Raw genomic sequence first — 17,779 nt, 5'->3', positions numbered from 1 at the left:
AGTTTATGGTTAATTGATCATTTATAAATTATTGTTACAACACTGTTAATACATGAATAACATACTATTTCTACAGGACATTGCCTATTAGTTTATATTCACTGTAACGAACGATTAATTACTGTTTAATAAGTTCATATTTATGCAGTTTGATATTGTTTCTTTTATCCTTAGAAATAAACTTGTTACCCATACCAAACTAATGTTTTCATTTGATGCAAACCAGTGGTAAAGAAGTGTTTGAGAACATTAAGTACATACTGCATACATTCATACAGTAGTTAATAAAGAAATTAAATATAGTTTTATATATGTAATGAATTTGATAAACATTATTTGCATAATGCATGTGTTAATTACTGTTTAAGGAACACTATGTTTACAGCAATTAATGCTAAATAAAACTCATAATAAAGCACAGACTATTTGTAATTTCCATAATCTAAAGTGAGAAATATAAATGCCTAATTAAACATTTACTAATGATCTATTACTCTTAAAATTTGTTTACTAAGGGTGAAAACCCATTATCAATCTGATTATATATGAACTTATTAAACAATAATAAATCGCTACAGTAAATGTAAATGAATAACATACTATTTGTATATACTCTATACCATGTGTAGTTATTATAATTCATTATTTATAACTTGTTGTTCCTTGTTTACACATTAATAAAGCATTAGTTTACTGTAAAGTGTTACCATTATTTTAAGACAACTAAAAAGTGCTTTCAAAATTAGAGTAAATCAAGCTGAATATTTGACTGAAGTTTGTTATATATGCAGTGATTTAAACTTTTGACTTTTCAAATGTGAATATTTTCTTGGCCAAATTAATGGATAAAACATTTCTGTTTCTCCAAATTCACGCATGTAATTCGTCCATTATTTTAGTTCTTTAATCTTCCCATCCATTCAAAATGATGGATGATGATTAAGCCATTAAATCCCACTGCGTTCCTGCATGAGACGCTATAAAAACAGTGAGTCGTGGTCCAACGGTTAAAGATTTCCGTCTAGTTTACTTAGGAAAACATTTGAAAAACAGCGCGGACGGACGCAAAAACGGGTTCGGTGTGAAGGGATCGTTTGTGCATAGGAGGGCTGTGTGAAAGTAATGTACAGTAAAAAAAAGGACTTAAATATTGATCTGTTTTTAACCCACGCCTATCATATCACTTCTGAAGACATGGATTAAACCACTGGAGTCTGATGGATTACTTTCATGCTACCTTTATGTGCTTTTTGGACCTTCAAAATTTTGCCCACCATTCACTTGCATTGTGTGGGCCTACAGAGCTGAAATATTCTTCTAAAAATGTGTTTGTGTTCTGCAGAAGAAAGAAAGTTATACACATCTGGGATGGCATGAGGGGGAGTAAATAATAAGATAATTTTTATTTTTGGGTGAACTACCCCTTTAAAATTTCTACGGTCCACTTTTAAACATAGCCAGTAGTGTCCTCTAGTGAAACTTAATGTAATTGACTGATGGTCACTGACAGGAACCTTTGTTCTGAATATCCGTTTCCACACGGACACTTATTTGAGCGCAATCACGTGGGTCACTGTCAACACGACTGATGCTGCTTTACTTTCAGTGAATGATTTTACTGTTCACCAAACGGAAAACTGCAAGTACTTGCACTATATCACTTGTATATACAATGGTGTAGTTGAATATCTTTAGGCTATTCACATGATAAACGGCGAATGTTGTTATTACAGAATGTTTGTAGCTTTGATTCTGGCATGTGAACTATAAATAATTGTATTACATCAGTACACAAAGACATACATTATATTTCCGCAAAAGTGATGCTGCATTCAACGGAATCTTCTGCCGAGGATCGGTTCTGTGACGTCATGGGATCGGCCTGTGCTGAGATTCCGGTACGGATGCAGGTGGTCCAGTGTTTGAGGACTTTAGCCAGCTCACGAGACTCTGGGGAGATTGTGTGCGCGCTGCGCACGCTCACGCGTTACCTGGAGGACGGCGAGCTCACGCGCCTGCACAACACGCACGCGCTTCAGGTGCTGGTGAGCGCGCGCAGCTCGCAGTGGTTCCAGAGTTCATGTGATGATGAAGAGGAGATGAGGAAGCTCTGGTCCGAGTTCTTCCTCAGGGGTCCACCTGACCAGACACTGCTGATACTGTTGGATACCATCAACACCACAGGGTGAGTGTCTGTCTGTCTGTCTGTCTGTCTATCTGTCTATCTATCTTTGCAGATGATAATTATGATGATAATAATTGGTTTTCTTTCTCACACACATATGCAGTGAGAGTGCAGGTTTGGAGCGATGTGTTTCCGTACTGGAGAAGTTCCTCTCTATGGGTCGTTTACATGTGTTGTTGTGGTCCAGTTGTGAAGTGGGCGGAGCTTGCTCTGACACTCCCCAGATAAAAGAGACTGTCATTGGACATCTTGCAGCTTTACCCTCAATCACCTCGAACCGTCTGCACACACAAACTCTTGATGCCTTCCTACCACACCATTATTACCCATTGCTCGCTAGCAGCATACTGGGCACACTGGAGAAGACGTGCCATGCTCTCAGAGGTATCACACACACACACACACACACACACATGTTGGTGCGGCTATCCTTATGAGGACTCTCCATAGACATAATGATTTTTATACTGTACGAACTATAGATTCTATCCCCTAAACCTACCCCTACCCCTAAACCTAACCCTCACAAAAAACTTTTAAAAAAAATCATCGTTTATTATGTATGATACGTTCAAGTTCAAGGGCAATGGAGGAGTCAGGAGGCAGCGAACTGTAAGCGTGAGACTTTTATTTTCTTGCTCTCACTCTTTTGTGTACAGCGTTGTTATTTTTTCACTCGGGCAATAATTCACTTCCAACATAAACATAAAAGGCTTCAAAACACTCATTAGATCTCTAACACTCTGAAGAACATGCTACTGCTGTACACTCGGTCTCTTTCTTCTGTTTCTCTCCCACTCTGATGTCCTGGTGTGCCTTATCAGGTCTCCCTCCTTCATCACTATAATGAGAGACAGGTGTTAGAGTAATCGTAACCCAGGTGAAGAGCCTTACCACTCTCCCTCTCCCGCAGACAGACACATGACCACGCCCCCCCATGCCACAGTATGTTTTTTAAGCGATTTGAATTATGGGGACACCAGAAATGTCCTCATAAACCACATTTATAGCATAATACCCTTGTAATTACCAGTTCATAACCTAAAAAAAAAAACGGCCTTGTAAACCACCCAAACCCGCCCACACACAAACTCACACAAACTCACTCACTCACTCAATCACTCACACACAAACACACACTCACACAAACTCACTCACTCACTCACTCACTCACTCACTCACTCACACACACACTCACACAAACAAACAAACACACACTCACACAAACATACAAACACACACAAACACACACACACACACACACACAAACACACACTCACACAAACACACACACAACACACACACGCTCTGCTTGTAAATCATTACACTACCGCATTTTATATACAAAAATGAAGCTTTTAGGTCATCTGTATGTTGATATACTCCTAAAATCAGATTTTAAGTTTTACTCATTTAATTTAGTTCAAGATCACAAAATTCAATTTGATCGAAATCTTAAAAAAAAAATGTATGAGTTTAATTCTCCTTGCGTGGTGTGCTTATAAACAAGGGTTCATATGTGTGACTGCGTCGGGAAAATATTGAAATTCTGGGACATTTTGCATCCCAGAATGGAATGGAATTTTTCCAGGACAGATGGCCCAAAACAGGGATGATCCTGGAAAATCCTGGACGGGTGGCAACCCTAACTGACTCGTAGTACATAGAGCGCAAGTGGTTCCGAAAATAGAAATCCCATTTTTTTTTTTCTGTAGGGGAATTAATTATTAACGATAGCTATAATTATCTGAATACTTTGCAATATACTTGTACCTTTATTTCTTGGAACTTTGATTTGAAGCAAAACAGTATTTGAAAATCGGATAAAAAGACAAAGTTTGTAATGTTGTGATTCACCTCGGAGCTGGTTGGTTTGGTTCATGGCTTACAACTCTACCGTAGGGATTTCATAAAATCCTTCATATAAAAGAATGAATGGGAAAAATACTTTAGAATCCAAGATGACTAGATGACTAGACAATGGGCACTATTGTGCTCTATAACAAGAAGCAAATCATGGTTTACAGCTGTGACATAAACTTAAGGCTAATGGCTCTTACAAAAGGGACAGGTTCTAAATATTAAAATATATATTATAATATTTATTGCTCTTTTCAATTGATTTAACAGGGTTTTTAATGCACATCGCAGAGACATCATTGATACGTTGTTCCTAGTTTGTCTCTTCTGTGTGTTTCTGCCATAGCTGCGCAAGACTGCTCTCTTGGGTTTGTGGCACAGGTTTTGGGAAAAGTGTGTATCCAAGGATACAGCTGTAAGTTATGTTTTCATTTCAATTCATGTTCAAATAGTATCTCTTTTTAGAAATAATATAAGTTTGCTGCATTGTACTGCAACAGATTTCAGGCCTACTTGGGCTGTCTGTTTAATTAGCACATTTTTATCTCTGTGTGTCTATGTAGCTCTGATTTTTGAGACCCTGGCTCCCCGTCTCTCTTCTCTAACCCACATGGACCCTCTGTGGCAGCGTGTGACCCAGAGATTACTGGAGAATGTTCCGGAACGATGCACCGAGAGTGTCATTACAGGTCTCATACACAACCTCAGCGGGTAAGAGAGAGAAAGGTTATTAACAGTAACAAATTGTTAGTGATGTTGTTGTAGCGTAAAGGGATTTGCTTTTGTTGGTTTTCTGTAAATGGACTCTAACTGTCTGTTGATGAATTTCAGGGCAGCTGCTGTGTCCAGGCTGATGGGAAACCTGGTGGTGACCAATAAGAAAGCTCAGTTTGTTCTCACTCATAAATTGGTATTGCAACAGTACCAGCACCCAGTGAGTAGCACACATTCTCCTACAAAGATATATAAGGTGGACCGGTGCTATTTGTTACTAGGGTATGTTTATTTATAAGTCAATTTCTGCATAGCAATATACCTTAAAGTCTTGGCTGCCAAAAAAAGCTTATTTTCACCATTGTTGCCTCAGGACAAAAGATTTTGCACCAATAGCAGGAAGACACATTCCTCCATCACACTACCACCACCAAAACAAAACTACGCCTGCATTAAACATCCCATAAAACAATTGTAAGGGACAAAACGATTATTGAAGCAACAAAAAAGGTATCATACAAAAATATCAAACATTGTTTTGACAAAAAAAAAATCTTAATTGATAAATTGTATACATTTATGACATTTAAAACACATGTGACAACCTTCCCCAATACAAATGTTACAACATGCCCTGACTTGACTTCAATGAAAAATACCTTTCTCCTAAGAACACTTTTAAACCTTTCAGTAATAATCTGCCTTCATATATAGTTAACATTAGCCTGAATGTATGCCAGTGTGCTTTGATTATGTTCACTGGTTTACTGAAGAGTTATAACCAAAATATTATGGTGAAAATTTGCTTTGGAGGGTAGAATTCACAAAAATGATTCTAATTTAAAAGGGGTATTGAACTCGGTGGTTGAAACCAAAATACAAAACGTCTGCTTGGCAAAACACACATTTGCACAATTGGACTTTTGACTTAAAATCTTATAGTTGCTGAGATATACAGGTGCCTTTGTGACAACTTGCCCCATTCTCTTTCTGTTGAGCATATTAGTAGCAAGCAAGATATATATCATAGTACTTTTTTGTAAGTGAACTTTTTAAATTTGTAAATGAACTACAGAAAGGATGGTAAAACATGAGAATACATTGAACTTTTAGAGTAATTTGCATATTAAGCATGAGGAAAATCAGCATAACATCTTTTATTTGCATCACATTGGCACAGGACTGATTCTTTCTCACTTCCTCACCTGTCTCTTCCTGTCTCCCTCCAAATTCTTTGATCTCAGACAAAGCTGTTAAAATCTGTTCTTGGTTATTTGGCTCTGGATCGAGAACGCCGGCTGCTGCTCAAACAAGTATGAAGTGTTAGTTATTGCCTTATTATTGTGCAAATGGGTCATTTTTGTATTCTAAAAGTTCCAATACAAGGCAGTGCAAGATAAATTGCAATTAAAATGTGTGTGTAGGTCTTTCGGAGTGTATGTCAGGTATGGTGTAACAGCAGTGCTGTGAAACATACTTCTGTCGAACAGCAGCTGTACGTAAGCAAAGCTTTACTGCTGTGTGTGGCTTTACTCAACGAAGCAGAGATAAAGGAGCTACGAGAAGGTAAAACACGTACAAATATGAGTGTTTGCTGACAACCATATCAATATTACATGCTCAAATGAAGTTTATTTTGTTGGGTGTCCCGCAAGGTTCAGTGTTAGGACCATTATTTTTCTATTAAAATGATAAGAAAGCTTAACCTGAACAGTGTTTTCCTTTTTGTTACAAGCTAATTTATGTCCAAAAATGATCTTAAAATGTTTTTTGAGGTTAATTGTTTGTTTCCATTTTTCACAACCACACAAGCACAAACTGTGCTTTTAACAACCACAGTTTGCTCTCTTCTCCATTGTTAACAGCACTATTATACATTTAGCTTCTAGTGTATAATGAAATGTTCTGTTCAACAGAGATGCTACATTGCATGCTGGGAGGTGTCCAATGTCGACTAGACAGCAATATTGAGAGAATCCGTCGGATGGGCATGGTTGTGGGGGAGTGTCTTAGTCTCAAATTGGACACACCTGACTCACAATTAAAATTCCAGGTGACCCATACAAGTTTCACTTTTAAACATTATGTCTATTACATTGTTAACTTCTCTGCATCCGTGCATTGCTAAGTATTACCAAACCTAAAAGCAAATGTGTTGCATATTTAGAACGTTTGAAATGTGTCCATTAGTGGTCCACTGATGTGGGTTTTTCAATGGCTGATGCCGATATCTAGAAAGCAAGATGGCCGATGCCTTATATAAATGCCAATAAACATGATACAATTAAAAACAGCAAATCAGATGTGCACAAAATTTCTAAAGTATAACAAACACTTATGCAATATTTACTCAAATTTGTATAAACTTGAAAAGATTGTGTTGACTATCCATTGACAAATCTATTGGTAGATTTTGAAAAAGACACAAGGGGATGATAACACTTCTGTTAATCGGCCAAGGGAACACGATTTTTGGCTAATGCTGATAATCGCAAAATTGCCAAATATTGGCCGATTTATTGGTCTGGCCGATATATCGATCTATCAGTAATGCTCATTGCATTTCTACTCCTAAAATTGTGAATTTGAGATTTAATTTCTTGTGTTTTATTTACAATGTGCTGCTCGTTCTCTTTAAATGTCATAAATGTTTTTATGTATTAGTATGAGCCAGATGAGGAAATCAAAGAGCTGAAATCATTGATGGAATCTCCGACAAAAGACAGTGAGGAACACCAGTCTGATGCGTCCAACAGGTAAAACAAGCGCACCTTACTTTTTTTGTTTTCTTGTCTATATGTGGCACCTGAATGACATAAGTTTTGTTCTAGACTTCAACCAGAGTCAGAGGCTCAGAGTTCGGCCGGATTTTCAGTGCCGTTACAGCCAGTGATATCAGAGTCTGGCCGCAGGAGTGATTCTGAGCTTGACAGGTACAAACACACAAGGGAACTACATGCTTTTGGAAGTTCTTGCTAACAACATTGATGTTGAAATGACATTTGTCTTCCGGTCTCAGTGATGATGATCTGACTCCATATGATATGTCAGCTGACCAGGAGAAAAAGAAATCCGCTGCACCACGTTACGTCAGAGACTGTATGGAAGGTGATCTAGAATCAAAGACATGTTCAATATAAAATACTTTAAAAAATTTGTCATGTCGTTTAAGGTATTGGCTTTATCTTTTATTTACAGCATTAATGTCATATGATGATGCTGAAAGGGTGGAGCTCAGTTTACAGGTGGCGGAAGGTCTTGTAAGGCGGAATGTGAAGGCCACACAAGAGGTCAGAGGTCATCACAATGCAAACGCATTTAATGTCTAAACTCCTGTGTATGTTTTTGCTTATTAGAATGTGTGGTTTACCTGTTACAGGTGAGTGTTCAGTTCAGTAAGGTGCTGTTACACCTTGAGGACAGATACAACACGCCGGGCTTCCACGCAGAGAGACAGAATGCCATGGTGGCCCTGACGGTTACAGACATAAAAGTGGTAAGACATCAAACATCCGATTACAAATCTGCGTCCCAGAATACATGTAAAAATGTCATGATCTGTTCTGTCTTGTAGGTGGTGGAATATTGGACTACAGAGTTCTTTTCTCTGAACTACAGCCTGAGGCAAAGACTGGATATTCTAGAGGTAAGAAAAGGGTCAAACTTAATAGTTAAATACATTTGACTGTCGACATGAAGTCTGGTCCACATTGCAGCATATTATAGCCATAACTGCCCACTTAGACAGAAAGAGATTGTCTGACTCGCATGTAAAACAAATAACCCCAGAATATACAGTACATGTGTGATGAAGGATATCAAATTTACTAAGAGTGTCAAACAAAACTTAAAGAGAAACTATTGTTTAACCCTTTAAGCTCAGATCAAAAAAATGGTCAAAATATGAATAAGTACTTTACAATACATTATGACCAAAACTGAAATTTTCAGACAAATCAGAAGAGTTAAGTTTTGATAATTTATAAAAAATATTTGCACTGCACATGTTATTGTAATCAGTAAAAATATCAAACTCATTAAATAGTCATGTGTCATATGTTGTTGGAAAGCTCTCAAAGAGTAGAATACAACCAGCCTATTGTTTTACTCACAGACAAAAATTTAAAGAGTAAAAGCTAGGTATATGTCTTTGACAATTATGTTGCTTATATGCTGCGTTTTCGCTTATAACTTCATGAAAAATAAATGGAACATAAAATATCACATACCATTACTTAGAGCTGGCCATTATCTTTCAAACAAGCCCACACACAGGTAATCGGATGCATAGATCATGAGATAATCCACACGAAGCACGATGTTACATATGGCCACCAGGAGATGGCGCCATGTAAATAACACAAACTTGTTGATGCAGACTCTCTGAGTCAAAAGGCGCTCTTTCTGTGAAATCTCATTACTAAGATCATGTCTCCATGCTATGCAAACCTTTAGTCTACTAAAGACTAAAGACATGTGTAATTCGATTTTTTTATGTACAATTATTACGTCTTATTTGTTTGAAAATTCTTTTGGACACATGGAGACATTTTTGGACACTGTGATAAATATTTTTGTAATGCTATAACTTTTGATTGCTTTGTCGTATCAACACAAAATATTTCTCAGATCCAGTTGACATGATTGGGAACAAAACAAAAGCAGTTTTTTAAAGCCTACGTATTTACAACCAGAGATATACAATGCCAAAAAAGAAAAATAAGAAAAAAAAGTACATTGTTGGTTAAGTTTTTTGTTAGGATGAGAGTCTCAAAATGTATCATAATCTATATCATAAATTTTTTTTTTAAAGAGTTTTCTTTACAATGATACCAAACACTTGACCCTCCTTGTTTTAGAGTTATAAGCCTGTAATTTTGGGTATGCCACTGAAACAGGACATCTTTAAAAACACCTTCAGAGCTTAAAAGGTTAACCTCTTAGACCTGGAGTGGCCCAGTACCTGGCTGAGAGGGAGCACTAATCACAGGAAAAAAATATATTATGGTATTATACATCAACTACTTGCTTGATCTGCACAAAATAGGTGTTGGTTTAAAGCATAGACTCTTTACAATGAATACAGCTGAACTGACCAATTCTTAAATAATACTTTTAAATGAGAACTGTTCCATTTTAAATCATTCGCAAATTTGCGATAACAAGCATATTTACAACCAGTAAAAAGATCAAAAAGATCACATAGCCATGTGTTATGTATCTTTGGAAAGGTCTCGTTTAGTAGAATACAAAGAGATTTATTTATTTTTTTTACTCAGAGACCAAACTACAGTATAAGCGTATGAAATCCCACATGTATAATAAACAGAATTTTCATCACATTTTTGTTTATTACTTCACAAAAATAAACATGATATAGAAAATAGCATATCGCAATTAACAGCGGATGATTCTGAATCAAACAAGCCCTCACTCAACGTAATATGATGTCTAGATCCTGAAATATTCCTCAAACAGTGTATGACCAGTGTTGGGTAAGTTACTCCAAAAAAGTAATTAATTACTAACTACTAATTACATCTTCTACAGTGTAATTAGATTACTGTACTAATTACTCTGTCTGAAAAATAATTGCATTACTTATTACTAATTACTTTCTAAAACCCTGATCAACCTCGACCAGATGAAAAATACAAGGATAGACATGAAACTGTTTTTTTAATTCTTTCAAATAAATCATATAAAATCAAATAAATTATTCATGAACTGCCCAAAGAATTTAAGGGGGCAGCGTTAAATTAGAAAACATTTATTTTAACATTAGACGTTAAATTTCGATTTTAAATTCACCATTGTTTTATATAGAATTGTTCTATAGTCTATACAGTATTTAACACAATTACAAGTATTTATACTGGTTTTTTTTTTTTTTTTAGATGTTTGCATTCACAGTTTTCGGTTATTCAATTTTTAATGTTCAGTAAAACACCTGAATACTTGCTTGGAGAGGTTTTTGGACACTTGGTGTAAAGAAAGGTCACTAGCGTTTCAGCATGTAATCTATGTTTATCTATTTTTTTATTATGAGTAAAAACCCAAGTTAAGTTTAAGTTAATGCAACCTCTGTTTCAGGTCCTCGCTCTCTCTGCCCAAGAACTATCACAGCCAATCACAAGTAAGCACACTGGAGGTCAGCCAGTCACTGCAATAGCAGCCCTGGAGCAGTGTGATGACGTCACACACTGGCGGCAGATCGTGGAGAAACGAATCCAGAGCAAAACTAGATACATCAGCAGGGTAAGACCCTCACTGAAAAGATCCATGTTACATATTCTCAGTTTGATGACATGTGTTTTGTTTTTTCCGACAGGGTGCGACTCACCCTGTTAAAGCCATTCCGAACCGTTACGCCCCTGTTGCTGGATTCTTCTTTTTCCCTCTGCTCAGAAACTATGACAGGTCGGTTTAGATATAAACGTTTTTGTCATTCATATTATATGTGCAATGATTCTGTTATATTTCATGTTCTGACTTGCAGGCCACAGATGACCTTTGACCTTCTAGGGAGCGATCACCTCGTGTTAGGAAGGCTGTTGCATACACTAGGACTGCTCATGCACCTGGCCGTCAATGCACCGGTATACACACACACACACACACACACACACGATGTGCATTACACAATAAAGATCTGACACGCAGGTAAGCACACAACACACTAGCGTTGTACTGACTGTAAAGTATGCACTGTATGCAAACAGTAGTATGCAACATTCTTGTCACGTGACATACTTTTGTTGCATATTTAATGGCATAGTATGCTGTTCCAAACATAGGAGTGATGTATGCATTTCCATGCACTTCATCTAAACAACAGTCTGTTCCAAAGGTTGTGTCTCAGATGGGTAGAGCTCTCCTGGACTTTGTGTGGGCTGTGCGCTTCCACGCTGACCAGTATGTTTGTTATACAAGGCTTTGCATCATCATGTCACTATCTCTTTCTCGGGTTAACTCTGTTTTCTGCTCTTTCTGACTGTAGGATGGTGAGGAGGGGTGTTATGTTTGCAGTTTGCGCCGTGTTTCTGAGCATGCCCAGTGAAAACTTACTGACAGAGCTCGGTGAAGATCTGATGGAGACCAGAGCCTGGCTGGCTGGTAAAGAGTGTTTGTTTGTTTATGTACAGTGGCAAGAAAAAGTATGTGAACCCTTTGGAATTAGCTGTTTTTCTGCATTAATTAGTCATAAAATGTGATCTCATCTTCATCAAAATCACAAGTATAGACAAACAACAATGTGCGTAAGCTAACAACACACAGACAGTTAGCCTTGGATTTAATAACTGGTCGATCCTGCTTTGGCAGCAGTAACCTCAACCAAGCCTTTACGGTACGTTCAGAAGGAATTTTGGACCATTCTTCCTTACAGAACTGCTTCAGCTCATCCATATTTTTAGATGTGAACGGCTCTCTTGAGATCATTGCACAGCATCTCTATTGGGTTAAGGTCTGGGCTCTGACTGGGCCACTCCAAAAGATGGATTTTCTTTTCTTTTTTAAGCCATTCTGTAGTGGATTTACTTCGATGTTTAGGGTCATTGTCGTGCTGCATCACCCAACTTCTACTGAGCTCCAGCTGGTGCACAGCCACCCTGACATTATCCTGTAGGATATCTTGATAAACTTGGGAATTAATTTTTCCCTCGATGATGGTAAGCGGTCCAGGCCCCGAAACAGCAAAGCAGCCCCAAATCATGATGCTCCCTCCACCGTAATTCACCATTGGGAATGTTTTCATGTTGGTATGCGGTGCCCTTTTTACACCATACGTAGTGCTGCGTGTTCTTCCCAAACAATTTAACCTTAGTTTCATCAGTCCACAAAACATTTTCCCAGTAGCGTTGTGGAGTGTCAAGGTGGTCTTTGGCAAACTTCAAGTGCGCAGCAATGTTTTTGTTGGAAAGCAGCAGCTTCCTTCATGGTGTCCTGCCACGGACACATGCCTGTTTAATGTTTTCCATTTAGTAGACTCATGAACAGAGATGTTAACCAGTTCCAATGATTCCTTCAAGTCTTTAGCTGTCACTCTAGGGTACTTTTTTACCTCAGTGAGCATTCTGCGGTGTGCCCTTTGAGTCATCTTGGCTGGATGGCCACTTCTAGAGAGAGTACCTATAGTACTAAATCATCTCCATTTATAGACAGTTTGTCTAACTGTGGACAGATGAATATCTAAGCTCTTTGAGATAACTTGTAACCCTTTCCAGCTTTATGCAAAGCAACAATTCCTGATCGTAGGTCTTCTGAGATCTCTTTTTTGTGAGGCATGGTCCACATCAGCAGATGCTTCTTGTGAATGGCAAACTTAAAATGTTTGAGTGCTTTTTATAAGTCAAAGTAGCTCTAACCCACACCTCCAATCTCGATTCATTAATTGGATGCCAGGTTTGCCAACTCTTGACTCTAATTAGCTTTTGTTGATGTCATAAGCCTAGGGGTTCACATACTGTGAATGTTTGAATGATGTATTAAATATGTACAAGAAAAATACAATAATGTGTGTGTTATTAGTTAAAACAGATTGTGTTTGTTTATTATTGTAACTTAGATGAAGATCAAACCAGATATTAAGACAAATTTTTTCTTGCTACTGTATATATACAGTAATTGTATATGGGTCTGTGTGTGTTATTTATCAAAGATTTGTTACATTGTGTGCAGATGTAGCAGAAAATGACTGTGATGCAGGCTGCAGGAGTTTAGCCGTACAGAGCTTAATGCTGCTGGACAAAAACCTCAAAGCTCAACTGCAGATACCAGCTGTGGAATCCTGACACACACACACACACACACACACACACACACACACACACACTCTTATGCACTATCACTCTTTGAGACATCACATACTTTAGCTATCTGATGACTGATTGAACGAATTTCATGATGATTATTTCATATACCATATTGAATGTTTCAGGAACTGTTCCTTGGATACGATTTTCTGTTCTTTTTGTACTCATTTTTATAGCTACTTAAACATTAAAACATCCCATCAGGGACATTAAAGACTCAAAATGTCTGTTCTTGTTTTCTGAGTTTTTAATCACCCCTGTTTTGAGTGATAAGATATTTTGGTAACACTTTACAATAAGATTCCATTCATAAACATTATTTAATGCCTTAGGTATCATGAACAAACAATTAACAATATATTGTTACAACATTTGTTAATCTTTGCTAATGTTAGTTAATAAAAATACAATTGTTATTTGTTAGTTCATATTGCATGAATTAATGTTAACATCTACAACGTTTGATTTAAAAAAAGTATTAGTTTATATTGAAATTAACTTAAAAAAAAAAAGATTAATAAATGCTGTAAAAGTATTGTTCATTGTTAACTAATGTTGTTAACTAATGGAACATTATTGTAAAGTGTTACTGATATTTCTACGTTATCTGACAGCCTAGGCCTTCACAAGGTACATTTCTTGGAAATTTTTTATTTTTATTTATTTATTTTTTTGGGAAACAATTGATGGGAAATGCCCTGGCCAACAAGCAGAATAAGTTATCTTGGTAACACTAATGTTCATGTATGAAAACAAACAAAAATGACTTCATTATATAATGCCTAACAAGTCATTCATTAAAATAAATATGTATACAAGCAAGTGTTATGGAAGTGTGCTTGGTATAAATAAAGGTTTGTTAAGCATTACATTAGTTGAAGACTTGCTCATGAAACTTTTTATAGTGTTAGTGTAATTTTTTCCTCATAAAAAGTTTTGCTCCTAACAAAATGAATTGTACCTTTTAAAAATGTATGTATAAAATTATGACCACTCACGTGAGATGAAGACTCTCATATCAGTAACCTTATAAAAGCTGTTTTATTCCACATGGAGAGGGTCTCCTCATGGGGGCTGCCATGTTAAGGTCACATGACCAGCCAAATACTGCTTGCTTAATCTCAGTAACCAGCATTGTTATTGGAAACTTTCACTCATGGACTGAATTAATCATGGCTAACTGTTAATAGTGAATTTCTACAGTGGTATCAGCACATGAAAAGTCCAAGACGACATATTAAAAAAAAAATTACTGATTGTACCTTTAAGGACAAAGCTCATGTCAGTGTTAAATGAATCTTTTGCACCACATCACTATCCCACATGTACTGAAACCATAGATAAAGAACAGCCTCATTAGCCATTCCATTCGCTTCACCTAATTGGCTGAAGCGCAGTGTCCGTCTTTTAGCCCCGCCCCATCGAATTCTCCTGCGTTGTCTGGGCAACCGAACATGACGCTTGAAGGCTAAGCGTTTCATAAACATCGAAGGGCTAATTTCATTTATTTATTTTCAAAACCATACATATGCTTCGGGAAAAATACGGAGTGCTGAGAAGAAGAGGTTTCAGGTGTCTTATTCAAACGGTCATTATTTTTAGCGTGTTTAAAGCGACAGGCCTCAGTGTGGATTAGCTAACATTGCTAGCAACACATTAAAAACAGATGGAAAAAACATTTTCCATTACATTTAGCATTTGGTACTGAAATGGTTCTAAATATTATCATCAAAAGACTTTTCCTAGCTTTAAACATACACTTGCATTTTATTGATCTACAACCGTTAACTTTGAGTATCCACACTTACAAAATGTACTATGGTATTACTATGATTTGTGGACATGGTAACATGCTTATACCATGTTGTTGGATACTGCCATGCTATTCTTTGAAGTATGTTGTACACTAGCTTTTAACCATGGTATATGGATATGTAAAACAAACAGTATCATGGTATTACCCATCTGACACAATCACTGTTTACACCACAGTTTATTTTATCTCATAGCAGCAGTGTTGGGTGTAATGCATGTAAAGTAGGGGATTACTCTGAATTTTTCAGTAATTGAATTACAGTTACTTCTGATGTAATTGTGTTAAATACTGTATAGACTATAGAACAATTCTATATAAAACAATAGTGAATTTAAAATAGAAATTTAACGTCTAATGTTAAAATATATGTTTTCTAATTTAACGCTGCCCCCTTCAATTCTTTTGCCAGTTCATGAATAATTTATTTGATTTTATATGATTTATTTGAAAGAATTAAAAGAACAGTTTCATGTCTATCCTTGTATTTTTCATCTGGTCGAGGTTGATGAGGGTTTTAGAAAGTAATTAGTAATAAGTAATGCAATTATTTTTCAGACAGAGTAATTAGTACAGTAATCTAATTACACTGTAGAAGATGTAATTAGTAGTTGGTAATTAATTACTTTTTTAGAGTAACTTACCCAACACTGCATTGCAGTCATATTAGGTTATCAATCAATATGGCCAGTATGTGTTTAATATTACAGCTGATGTGATCAGATGATGTATGTTGAAGTCACACTGTTTTGTCTTCTCTGCCTTCAGATATGATATTAATGATAAGTCTAATAATTAATTTTCTAGATTTGTCGGTGATGGCTGTGTATTTTGATCATCGGGTCAAGGCCCCTGACAGCAGTGGAGTGACGGTCCTCATCTCATGGCATTCCAGTTTGTGTGTGTTGGCCGTGGGGTCTGTGAACGCCTCCACCGGAGGCTGCGTGGATCTGTACCTGCAACAGGTGAGCCACTATTGTGTTTGGGTCATTTTTGACCCGGAGAGGTAGATAATAATTTTTAAATACCACATAGTTTTTAGGACGGGAACCAAACTTTGGGGCTTTGTCAAGACTATCAAAATACACATAATAATTATTATTTTTTTTTTCAGATTTTTAAATAAAATTGTTTAAGAGATGTAATCATTTAAAAATATTTTATATCTTGTGCGTTTGCAGTTCAATTTTGACCCGGGCATCAATTCTGGCTTTACACATGATATTATGTTGATTTTTCTGTACATCTATCAATTCGATTTTTACTTATAAACACATTCACTTACATTTAGACTCTTTCCCATACTCTCTCACACACTTTTTTGTCTCTCACATTTACTGTATCTTGTTTACAAACACACACACACAGACACACACACAATAATAAGTAATAAGCATAACAAATAAACGAAATCAAAGGTACTACGGCCTAAAGGGGTGTCAAACCAGCTTACTCATGCATCATGCAAGTAAATAGAATAGATTTTGCTTAAATACAGTAAAGAAATATTGATGTTGTATACTTGAGTTGTACAGTTGTTTTGATGAAGTTTAGTTGAAAAAGAATATGTTGGTTTCATAACTTTTGACCACCAATGGGAAATTAATTTAAATTACTAGTAATTGTCACATTAGATGTTAATATAAATTGATATTTTTGGCATGTTAACTGACAAATATAAATCTTTTTATATGTAAGAACACTTAAGAACCTATTAATGACTTTTAGTTTTAGATGAAAACCATCGGGTTATGAATTATTTCTAAGCTTGAATTTTAAATGACTCGCGAATGCAAAAGGTGTATGTAGATTTTGAATGCAATAGGAGGGTTAAGCAGCTGGTGTTGAGGTGATTTTTACTGTATGAATTCAGTTCCTCTCAAGTGTCCTAGCAGAGTGACCACGGGGTAATGTAGCTAGGGTTGCCACCTTGGCCCTGTAAAATTCCTGGACACCTAATCATTGCTGGCCATCATACAACAAATAAAACATATTATTCATGATGATTGTTTACTCCTTGTTTGATATGGAAATTACTGCATGTACACTCACTGAGCACTTTATTAGGAAAACTATGCCAGATGTGGTCTTCTGCTGTTGTAGCCCATCAGCCTCAAGGTTCGACATGTTGTGCATTCTGAGATGATATTCTTCACACCACAATTGTACAGAGCGGATATCTGAGTTACTGTAGACTTTGTCAGTTCGAACTAGTCTGGCCATTCTCTGTTGACCTCTCTCATCAACAAGGTCATTTCAATCCACAGAACTGCCGCTCACTGAATGTTTTTTGTTTTTGGCACCATTCTGAGTAAATTCTAGAGACTGTTGTGCATGAAAATCCCAGGAGATCAGCAGTTACAGAAATACTCAAACCAGCCCGTCTGGCACCAA

At 36.6% G+C, this 17,779-nt stretch overlaps 2 protein-coding genes across 2 annotated transcripts in view; both read left to right on the top strand.

Annotated features, from left to right (window-relative positions):
- The first annotated feature begins 1,564 nt into the window (after window positions 1-1,564).
- Window positions 1,565-14,443, top strand: telo2 (TEL2, telomere maintenance 2, homolog (S. cerevisiae)). The gene is made up of 21 exons (XM_051682000.1): window positions 1,565-1,643; window positions 1,822-2,185; window positions 2,289-2,569; window positions 4,392-4,460; window positions 4,609-4,756; window positions 4,877-4,979; window positions 6,004-6,072; window positions 6,184-6,325; window positions 6,676-6,812; window positions 7,424-7,515; window positions 7,591-7,692; window positions 7,779-7,867; window positions 7,958-8,049; window positions 8,139-8,255; window positions 8,334-8,405; window positions 10,853-11,017; window positions 11,091-11,179; window positions 11,259-11,358; window positions 11,610-11,674; window positions 11,760-11,875; window positions 13,439-14,443. Exons 1-21 carry the CDS (start codon window positions 1,610-1,612, stop codon window positions 13,549-13,551), a joined length of 2,559 nt encoding a protein of 852 aa, XP_051537960.1. The 5' UTR covers window positions 1,565-1,609; the 3' UTR covers window positions 13,552-14,443.
- Window positions 14,444-15,014: 571 nt separating this feature from the next.
- Window positions 15,015-17,779, top strand: part of ift140 (intraflagellar transport 140 homolog (Chlamydomonas)) — a 61,385-nt gene continuing 58,620 nt past the window's right edge. Inside the window, exons 1-2 of the mRNA XM_051681983.1 lie at window positions 15,015-15,160; window positions 16,193-16,350. Coding sequence (XP_051537943.1) covers window positions 16,204-16,350 — 147 coding nt within the window. The 5' untranslated portion in view covers window positions 15,015-15,160; window positions 16,193-16,203. The remainder of the gene's footprint in view (window positions 15,161-16,192; window positions 16,351-17,779) is intronic.

Source organism: Myxocyprinus asiaticus, chromosome 41, assembly GCF_019703515.2.
Source record: "Myxocyprinus asiaticus isolate MX2 ecotype Aquarium Trade chromosome 41, UBuf_Myxa_2, whole genome shotgun sequence".
Taxonomy (NCBI): domain Eukaryota; kingdom Metazoa; phylum Chordata; class Actinopteri; order Cypriniformes; family Catostomidae; genus Myxocyprinus; species Myxocyprinus asiaticus.
The sequence above is the reverse complement of the archived record's forward strand: the minus strand, read 5'-3'. Positions and strand labels throughout refer to the sequence as shown.